The 11,436-nt window shown below is 35.3% G+C and overlaps 1 protein-coding gene across 3 annotated transcripts in view; it reads right to left on the minus strand.

The window, feature by feature from the left end:
- LOC126628416 (protein PNS1-like) overlaps positions 1 to 9,235 on the minus strand; it is a 35,580-nt gene extending 26,345 nt beyond the window's left edge. The window contains exons 1-5 of one of the 3 annotated variants that reach the window (XR_007625417.1): positions 9,064 to 9,235; positions 8,514 to 8,948; positions 6,872 to 7,786; positions 6,379 to 6,612; positions 5,844 to 6,225 (exon numbers count right to left, since the gene is read on the minus strand). Coding sequence is in view for 2 of the 3 variants with exons in the window: in XM_050298091.1 (XP_050154048.1) it covers positions 6,049 to 6,225; positions 6,379 to 6,612; positions 6,872 to 7,786; positions 8,514 to 8,948; positions 9,064 to 9,081 (1,779 nt within the window). In the remaining variant the exon portion in view is untranslated. Of the gene's footprint in view, positions 1 to 5,293; positions 6,226 to 6,378; positions 6,613 to 6,871; positions 7,787 to 8,513; positions 8,985 to 9,063 lie in introns of those variants that run through there. The other 2 variants (XM_050298091.1, XM_050298092.1) reach the window with 2 other exon arrangements.
- Positions 9,236 to 11,436: the final 2,201 nt, after the last annotated feature.

An 11,436-nucleotide genomic window follows, 5' to 3' on the forward strand; every position in this document is an offset into this window, starting at 1 on the left:
ATTCATCCATCCACCCATACGTCATTCCATGAATAAATTAAAACAAAGACTTGTCACCAATTCACTAATGCCGGCCTGGTCCTTAACGTTTAGTTGTATTTTTTAAACCCATCTGCAATTTTATCAGTTCGTGAAACACTATTATAAATGGACCAAAACCAAATACACGCCACCTCCAATATACATTGAATTAATTGCACTTTCATCCAAGTACCCATACACCACTCCATACATAAAATAAAAACAAAGGCTTGTCACAATATCACTAATGCCAACTTGGTACTTAACGTTATGTTGTATTTTTAAAATCCATTTGTAATTTTATCAGTCCATGAAACATATAAATTGATCAAATTAAAATACACACCACCACCACCACCAATATATCATGAATTAATTGCACTTTCATCCAACAAATCATGCATCATTTCATAAATCAAATAAATATATTAATACAGATGAGAAGCTGGAATAACAATAAACAACACAATGAACACGTATGATTGAAAGTTTACTTTTTAAACACATTTGCAATTTCATCGGTCTCCAACATGACCAATACTAGTTTATTCATCCATCCTAATGTAAATATAGATTTTATATCGCTAGATGAGACATGCTAAGAGGATTCTCTTAAAAATGGCACACTCATAAGTTCATAACTCTATATCATCTCATATTTTTTGCATAATACTATATAATGTTGACGCAATTTCATCGGGCTCCAATACCAAATTTATTCATCCATCCTTTTTATATGAAAGCATAAAGCAAATGCACTAATGCCATACTATACCTTTTTTTTAACAAACAATATTATATACATTAGGGGAAAAAAAGTAGGTTTAGCCTCACAATAAGGTAGTAATAATGTAATTCACATTCCCCTACGATGAAAATCAAACTTAAAACTTTTCACTTACAAATGAAAATAAATATAAGTAGAAGTAGTACAAGTGACAATATACCATTTTATATATAAGCTGAAAGCAACTGCATTCAAAATTGAAAGAGAAAGAGCCAATTTCATAGTGGTGGGTCAACCAACGACATTAAAATTTGAAAAAACCACCCGTCAAAATTCTCATCTCATCAAACCAAATTGCAGCCGTTGGTTCCCTTTCCATTTCTTTCTCACTACTTTTGTATTCCCACGCAGCGTGGCCACCCCATAAATCTAGGAGGATCTTTTTTGTCGTATACTGTGCGTTCAATTTTTTATAGATATTATTTGTGTTCAATTTTTTCTAGAATTTCAGTTTTTTTTTTTTTTTTCAAATGAGATGTTATGAAATTAGCCTGAGGGCCAACATCCAAATGGAAGCAAGTACTCTGAAGGGCTCTCCATTTTTAATGTCCTTTTAAGAAGACATTAACATAGGTGTTCACACGTTACTGCAGGTTTTAAAAGCGTATAAAACATGCAAAAAGTATTATGTATAACCATATTAGGCATGTATGAATATAGGTTGAATTTGTAAATTTTGAAGAATATCTTTATATACAGAAGAAGAAAATGTACCCTCTTATAAATTCTGAAAATATACTAAAAGAAGAAAAAAAAATATGAAGGCAAAATTGCGTCATAAGGATGTATAATGTACATTGATTTTGAATTGGATTGCATACAATTGTTTAATTTTCTTAAATTCTTTAAAGTATATTAAACTGATAAATAGATTCTTCACAAAAATAATACAATTACATTTAGTGCCTAGTAATTTTCATAAAATGTCTATTTACATTTGCTCACAACTTAAGTGTTATAATTCAGCATAAAACAAATTGTCTGCGCAAGTAAATAAAAAATATAAAAAATAAAAAATTTGTTCAAACGAATCACAAATGTTAATCAGATTCTTCACAGCAAAAACATTTAGTTTACTCTAACAATCAGTAACCAATTCTTCTAAACCCTAAATCAATACTAAGCACGATTGGGACTATGGTCTTATGTCATATAATTAATTTCCTTTCAGTTGATAATTCATAGGTAATTTAGGAGACACGTACATATTTTACATAGTGGAAGTCATTGTAAATGCATAATAAGAGCATCTCCGAGATGGATGTCAAATGTTAATTTGATAGCTGACGTGAGAATGTCAGATTTTTTTTTCTTTCCTCCAACCCATATATATTTTTGTTATAAATGATATTTCAATTTCATAGCTTTATTTAAGACAGAATAGGGAGTAAGGCTGAAATGGCTATAAGCTTCAATTTGTAGGACCCATTTTTTAAAATAAATTTTCAAGATCTATAATTGGTACATTAATGAGACTCACACAATAAAATAATTAACAAATTTGACATATGAAAATTCATATGTCAATCCACATAGGATTGACATATCAGTTGGACTTTACTTCTACCTTCAAATTTGATTACATTACATTTCACTTAGGATTTATCATCTTCTTAGCAGATGTTTGAAGTGTAAAAGATTAAAAAATTTCAAATGTGTTTAAGGTATTTTTTTCTTCGAGATACAAATGAGTAAGATTAGCAGAAGAATGAAAATGTCCCTAATGGACTGCAATTCAGATACAATTTGACACACCCCGATCCTAAAATCAGGGCGTGCTGGCCGTCACGTGAGTGTGACGTAACCTTAAGTGCGACGCGGAAGCATATATACTACAAGAAGTGCGAAGGAATTAAAATCAACTACTAGCAATACTAATTCAACTAATATGCTAGAGTGAGTTTAATTGTGAAACACACGTATTCAGAGCATAAGGTGCAGTCAAGTAGGACCATAACTAAATTACAACACCTGCAGGTGAGTCCTACATTTGTAGTCTGTCAGAACGCCGTGGAAAACCTCTAGAGTCACCAACACTGCTAACTAGAACCTGGAGGGGCGCAAAACAAAATTGAGTGGGTCAGTAAAACAAAGCTTTTCGAAAACATTTCATTTAATAACATTTCTAACCCCTCGCTGTAAAACCTGTATACTTTCCCAGAAAATAGCATATATATAAACATATATATAAGCAAATATCTCAAATCATAATCCTATAACACTTTTTAGAAAAATATGTCATGCCAAATGTCAAAAACATAATATAGATGCATCAATATAAATATATTATGCATCAATATAAATCAGGTGAAAATAAATCAACCGGAGACCCTGAAATGGTCTTGTACGGCTGATTCTAAAGCTCAATATCCAATCCAGCCGAAGTCACAAACTGTGACCTGTACGGCACTGCCGGAGTCACCAACTGTGACCTGTACGGCACTGCCGGAGTCACCAACTGTGACCTGTACGGCACTACACTGCACATAAGTCGGAACTACCTATAGTAGTCTATTCGACTAGGATAGTATAATAATACGCTCTAGTGCTTCTCTCATCAATCATCTGTGCACATAATCTAAGGTCACCTACCAGTCGGAATCACATCTAGTGGTCTGTACGACTAGCATGTCGGAACCACCTCTAGTGGTCTGTACGACTAGCACCTACTTGGATCCAAGGTGAGCGTGTGGTGCGGGGTGAATAATATAAGCACTAACATCAAGGGTGCAGGTTATGAGCTCTCAACACAATTCACCTCAGCCATAAATCATATAAACAATATAAAACTCACCTGTGCGTCCACAACACCATTTCACATATATGCATCAAATACTAATTCATATCTTTCATATAATATGCATGCATGGCATTTTATAACATAACTTCACTTAAATTCAATTTCTGGGAAAATCAATAGTATATAGGTAAATACAGAAAAATACTGCCCACTCACAGATATGACGAAGGGTCGTAGCTCCCGAGCCTCCCTTAACTGTGCTCATCATCCGTATAAGCCTCGCCTATAGAAGAAGTAACCGAAATAACGTTATTTAAGCACATAACCAACTTTAGCTAATAACTTCTCATATATTGCTCAAATTGGGTATATGAATATAACACGGTGATCTACACAACCTCAGGATCATCCCCAAATTTTTAAAATAATTTTTGGATTGTTCACGCGCCCCCACGTGCCGTCACACGCACGGCCAGACGAGCCCCCACGCGTGGCCACGTGCACTGCACACTGACGGCATCAGTTAACGCCGTCAAGAATATTCCGTCAACTTCCAACTATTACCGTTAAATCTAACTAACGGCGTTGGAATATTCCGTCAGACTTGACGAAATATTCCTTGTCTTCTCCAGCGAGTCGCCGGTCGCCGATAACTGTTCGCCGGTTTCTAGAAAAATTTCTAACTATGGTAACTTCTTCATTTTTGCACCATTTCATTCGTATTTTATACTAAAATGAAGATCTTGACAAGGCAAGCAAAACCATACCTTCCCCGACCTCCAACTCGCCGGGAATTCGTCGGAAAAAGCCTCGAAGTCTCCGGCCAAACTTGCAACTCTTCGTTCCCGTGATCCCGACGTCCAAATCTTTCAAACGAAGCACTCCGAGCTTCCTAGGGACCTCACTAAGCTCTCTACAAGCTTCAAAACTCCTAAAAATTTCCCAAAAATTAGTGCATGAACAGTACCTCAGTTCGAGGATAGGTTTTCACGTGATTTCGAAGGTTTCCTTACCTGAAACTTGTATCAATCGACTTGTCTGAGCTTCACAAACACTAAGGTAGTCTTAAAACCTTCGATCTGGGAGGTTTGAAAGGTCCTGATGCTTGTCTGTACAAGTATATGGAAATGGATACAGAAAATTGAGAGGGAAGAGAGAGAGAGAGGGTCAACGACAGTGGGTGTGTATGTGTGGTATGTGTGTGAGTGGTCCAACCAACCAAAAGCAATGAAATACTTAATTCTAATTGGGTCCAACCAATTAGGGTTTAACATAATTGTCCACATCCATAATTTAAATCATATGTCACCACCACATAACTCAATTAAAACTCAACAACCAAGGGTAATATCGTCAATTCACATCCTCGAGAATAAACTTTTGGGACGGGCTGTGACACAATTTGATTTGAAGCACTCAAGCAATTCAAAAAAACGCTTGAAAGATGAAATTCAAACACTGATATAATCTCATTCACATGAGTCACAGTATTTCGGGACTGAATTTTGGGCTGAAATTTGAGAGTTTTGTGTTGTGGGTTAAAATTTGGGCTTTTGAACTAATTTTTTGTCACCCAATTTCATATCAATTGAAATTTAAGTTTTTTACCTCAAACCAATTGCAATACCAATTCATTCATGCCATTTAAGGTTCCAAAGTTCCAAACTATTTAATTTCATACTTCTATTTCTAATATAGTTTACTATCAAACTACTTAAGTTCAACACTTAAGCATGCAACGCAACTAAAATAAATAAATATATATATGTTGGTTCGTTTTGGAATTCCCGAACCATTGAATATGTAATTCTGATTCCAATACCTAAAGGCTCAAGATCGATTCAGTATAGAGTCCCGAAAATTTAGGTACTATCGATTTGAGAATTTTTCGCTATTGGATCGGGATTTTTTTTTGGTTTGGTTTCGAATTTCAGTAAAAATTCCAGTGATAAAATAAAATAAAATAAAGAATGGGACTTTTCAGCATACGGTATATGCCAAAAGGACAGATTATACAAATAGGACAGCCCCACGAGACATTTTTCTTTTATAGCCCCTTGTTCAACGGAGTCTCAACGCGTTGGCTCCCCATGTTCCTTCCAATAATGGTTCAGCTCTTTCATTCAACCTTGATCATCACCACCACCATATCACTCTTGCAGAGTTGTAGTAGTTGTAGGAAATTTTAGCTTGAGCTCATTTGGCCGATTCCTCAAGTCCGAGTCTCCGAGGAGAGTATCCGGAAAATGTATGAGCCAGTTAAACAGTGTTCCTCTATTCATATGTACGGGAGACCTCATTTGTACATGATAGACCTCGCGTACATGTTTCGAGAGGAAGGTTATAAACATGTAAAACCTTGTCCGAACTATTACCCATGCCCTTATAATATCGTACCATTGGAGAAGACGGGGCTCCAATCATGGTTTTGGGGTGGCCGGAGTTGCACTTCTACAAGGAGTGAGGGGACTCGAGGAGTTAATGGCAGTGTGATTATGCTTTACCTTGCAAACCGGCGGGGGACTCGAGGCGTGGGAACGACTACATCTCGACCAGATTTCATCAAAGCGATGCGATCCTTGATTGTGTTGTCAAACAATCTGTTGTCTGGATTCTCTGCATAGCAGACAAAGTAACTACCTACACAAGCATGTGGTAGTGCCATGGCTATCCTCGTCTGGAAAAAGCATCAAATTAATAGAAATTTGTTAGGTTAAGGTGTTAATTAGGTATTTAAATAACTAATAAGCAACAAAGATTAGAGAATTAACAAGTTGATCACATAGTTCATATGCATAAAATGAATAATAGAGTATGAAAAGAGACCAACCATAAGGTATCCAATGAAGAATGTAAGGAGGGAAATGGTGGCTGTGAAACTTTGGTGCACTCTAGCGGTCCAAGCCGCCACAACTATGACACAGATAGAGCCACTGCAGACGCCGGTTAGGAAGCAGATTGAGCTGGTAATGTCGGAATCAACAATTGGTTCCATTTCTTGCCGTTCAAAGAGCTCCCAGGTGTCTTGTGATGCCCTCACAAAACCTTTCCCATACACTGCTATCTGCAGCAATTGGTCATATTGTGTTATTGAAATATTGATCAGCTGGCAAAACTAGTATACTTTGCTAGGCAAAATAAGGACTCGTTTGGAAGTATTTTCAAAATGGCTGAAAGCGTTTTTGGTAATGGTTTTTGGTACCAATCATTAGCAAAGATGCAAGTGAATCTTGGAAAAGCACTTGAAGTGCTTTCTGCAAGAGGCACTTGACTGGTATGCAAACGGAATCACAAAGTGAATTGACAATGGCTTACAAACGTACCTGTATGAAGGCCCAGCCGTTGCCATATCTGAAGATGCACTCCATGACTTTGAGACAGCAATGTGCACAAGAAAACATGAACTCATCTTCTCCCTTGAGTAAATTTAAAGCCCGAGCAACAATTCTCAGTGCTTCAATTGAAGGTAGAAAGAGTGAACCCAAACAAGCACTTCCAAGATTTTTACTCAAGGCTCTCTGGAAGCAAAATTGAGTATTAGATTGCATTCCTCTGAGATAATAAAGAGAAATTACCCTACTGACGGTCATATTTGCAACGTTCCTCATTACTTCAGCTGTCCAAGCTAAGCTCAAGACCAATAAAATTATGATCAGTGGAGGAAAGTAGAAATTCAAGGCTCCTATCACAGCTAGAATCAACAGGGACATCCACAGAAATCCGACCCCAAGCATCCAATAAGTGGGTTGATTCAAATCGGGGAACTTCGATACGGGTTCCAGCGATTTGATCAATATCTTGCTACAAAATCCTATCCGCTGTGTGATCCAACAAGCGTATAAGCCATTGCCTATCGCAAATGCAATAAAGCAGACTGCAACGCCATCGGTGGGAGGCTTTTGGAAGCAAATTAGCAGAATTCCGGCAGATAGAGACATGACAAAAGTGGTCCATAGTATGAAATGAATAAAAAACTTAGGCCATAGCCTGACTGCCTTTTGCCATGCAAATGCAAAAACAATGCTTAAAAGAGATGCAGCTTCGACTTGTGGTAGAAAAAACTTCAACACTCGTTTCTCGGCTCTTTTAACCTTGTTGTCTGATGCTTCTATCAGCCCTTGAACTCCCCTGAACAGAAGGAAACCGACTAGCCCAATGGCTGCAACCATGTGCAGAAGAAACAGAAACAGAGATATCTTGTTGGTGTATTTTCTTGAATTCAGTGTTGTAAAAGATGGCTGGTCAAAAAATTGAGACAAAACCCATTAAAATATCAGATTGATAACTACAAAATTCTCCCCAAAAAATTCATGCTCTACCAGATAAATGGCTGCCAAACTGATTAAAAATATTTAGGACCACAAGTTCTGCAATTAATCTTTTTATGTCACTAAATGGGATCAGCTATAAGAACCCAGAACGTCATTGTGCTCAGTTTTGCACAAGTCTCAATCTCAATAAACAAGTCCCAGAAAAATGGCTTGTATCATTTCCTTTCTACACTCATCAAAGATATTTAGGATAAAAATAACATATATCTCAAATTTTCAAGAAAAAAAATGAGATATCTTTGTCTAATCTTTCATAAACATCACTTAACTGACAAAACCTTATACCACTAAATGGATCGGCAATATGAACCTAGATTGCCACTGCACTCTGTTTTGCGTCAAGTCTCAATCTCAATAAACAAGTCCCAGAAAAATGATCTGTATCATTTCCTTTCAGCACTAATCAAGGATATTTAGGAACCAAACATAAAAATCTCAAATTTTCAAGAATAAAAATGAGATATCTTTGTTTAATCTTTCTTAAGCATCACTTAATTAACTTGAAAATCACTCAAATTGCTTTAAAATTACAACTGAAGAAAGTTGGTATCCTAAGTCGTTTAAAACCTTTAATTTTGTTTTGATGAGAAAGATTAAAATAAAATATAAAAAAAAGAAGAAAAAGAAAACTTACTTGTGGGGTTGGTGTAGAACGAGGCTGAGAATGCTGGGGAGTGTTGGTGTGAGAGGCGAACTGAGGAGGGGAAGGAGTAGCAGTAGCACCACCATGACCACCACCAAAGCCTCTGATATTAGAGAACCGAACCGGCGGCGGCGGCGGAGTTGCAGCTCTGGTTTTGCTATTTATTACAATTCTCAAAGGGTTTGTTGGATTCAGCCTCTGCAGCATTGACATATGAACATCTCCTTCACTCTCATTCTGATTAATATTATTATTTCCATGATTAGTATTAATATTAATGTTTCTCTCAGCTGCCACCGCCTGTTCTTCAAAACCCACCTCCCCTTCCACAACATCTCTCACATCCTCCTCCTCCTCCTCCTCCTCCTCCTCCTTCCTCCCATAGTCCTCTCTCTCCTCAAGCTGCTCTCTTTCACTCTCCTCCACCTACATGCCACAGCAAAGTGGACCTTTTGGCATTAACTGAAATGTACACAGAGCTAATAAAAAACAAAAAAAATTTAAACAGCAAAAAAGAAATGAGAAAGATGGGTTGCTTTACAGGCTCTGCGGCACCCATGCCGGCGGTATGACGTGACACCGGTGTCAGCGGCGGTGGTGTTGTCTGGAATGTTTCGTGTTTTGTACGTATTTGTGTAATTATCTCTCCGAAGTCTATCTATCTATCCATGGTTGTGGTGGTGCTGTTACTGGTGCCGGTGGATGCTGACTCTTCTCTCCTATTTTTCACAAACGTAAATACTGACCTCAGAGGATCTGACTGTGTGGGACCCGCCCGGTCATAGCATAGGTATGGCTAACGTGCTCCAGTGGCGCGTGTGTGACTTTGACCAATGAGAGAGGGCCTGGTGGGTTCATGTCAGATTGAGGATGAAGCACGTTTAAAATAGAGTTTTTCTGCGGTTGGTGTCTGGGAGTGAATTGTCAAGAAAAAGCAGCCTCTACTGGTAAATGACCAATGTTTTCATTAAAAATACGTTTGAATATATAATAAAAAAATTAAGGATTCGTTTGGATGTGCTTTTAAAATGACTGAAAGCATTTTAGAGAAAATATTTTTTGGTTTCAAAATCCCTTAAAGTGCTTTCTTTTATATAATATACTTGCATTTTTACTAAGAATTAGTTCTAAAAATATTTTCAACAAAAGGACTTTCAGTTATTTTAAAAGAACTTCCAAACGAGCTCTAAGTATTTTTTGAAAAAAATATGCAATATGCGTTTTTTTTAAAAGTGCTTATGGAGCACTGGTAGCTTCTATGCGGAAGATAGTTACAAACACGGAAATTTGTTCAATACTATTTATCAATCAATGAATGATAAATAGTATCCAATGTGTGCTTTCAGTCAATACTATTTATCAATCAATGAATGATAAATAGTATGCAATATGTTCTTTTAGTCACAAACACGGAAATTTGTTCCATACTATTTATCAATCATTGATAAATAATGAATGATAAATAGTATGCAATATGTGCTTTCAGTCACAAACACGGAAATTTATTCCATACTATTTATCAATCAATGAATGATAAATGGTATGTAATATTTTCAACAAAAGTGTTTTTAGTCATTTTAAAAGTACATTCAAACGAGTTATAAGTGTTTTTTGAAAAAGTATGCAATATGTGCTTTTTTTTTTTAAAAGTGCTTATGGAACACTGGTAACTTCTATGTGGAAGATAGTTACAAACACGGAAATTTGTTCAATACTATTTATCAATCAATGAATGATATGGGAAGAAATTACAAACATTAATAACGAAATATTTCTAACAAAAAATATGAAAAATTAAAATAGTTATAAAAATTAAATTTAATAATAAAACACTCGTAACATTAAATGTTGTGCAACATTAACCTTATAACGTTTTTAGTTGTAAAAACAATTTTGGCCCGTACAAATACAATTGTTTCAAATTGCATATATCTATCTATTCTATTAAGAGAACCTTCATTGTCAACTTTTTTTCCTCTTTTTTTTTCAATTTTGCCCTCATTTTTTGATACACAATACTTATATAAGAAGGGCAAAATAGTAATTTTGTATCTTTTGAGAAAATGACAACCATATCCTCATTTTTCTTATGGGAGATTATATTCACACACTCCAAATTACTTCTTTCATACCCTTTTAATTTTTTAATAACTTTTTATCAAGTGTTAGTGATGTGTAGAAAATATTAAAAAATTAAAAAGGTGTGGAAGAAGTAATTTGGGATGTGTGAATATAATCTATCTTTCTTATTTTACCCTCACTTTAGATACATAATATTTACATAAAGAGAGCAAAATGGTAATTATGTAATATTAAGAAAAATATGCCCTTATTAAAAGACTCCATACTCTTTTTAAAAAATGTAAAAACTAATTACACTCCTTAATAAAAAAACAAAAAAAACAAAAATTGTTTACACAAAGTGTGTGCTCATCTTCTGGTACTTATAAATGAAATGAACATTAACTTATTCTGAAATATAAAACTATTTATTGACCTAAATTAAATTTATTACCATTTCTAAAAATGATAAACTCACATTTTTGTTCTCCTTACACGGCCACTACAAGCCCATGTTTAATCTTGTTCTTTATTTTCGTTTAATTTATTCAACTTGTTGGCTAAAAATAAAAATTAGTATTTGAGACAGCAGAGAGGGTGTGTGAAGATATGCTGTTTATTTTCAAACAACCCTCAGTGCATAGAGAAACTTTCTTGAAACACCACCGATAATATAGATAAGTGTCATCAGTTGTATAAGAAAATTCATTCTCATCTTCAAATAAGTTGTCAAATTTTAAACATAAATTTCAAATTCTATAGATTATGTGGCACTTTGACATTTTTAAAGTTGTATTCTCCACTCAATATGTCAAATTAAACTATTATTTTATTATATTATTTTATTTTCAAA

This window comes from Malus sylvestris, chromosome 7 (assembly GCF_916048215.2).
Source record: "Malus sylvestris chromosome 7, drMalSylv7.2, whole genome shotgun sequence".
NCBI lineage: Eukaryota > Viridiplantae > Streptophyta > Magnoliopsida > Rosales > Rosaceae > Malus > Malus sylvestris.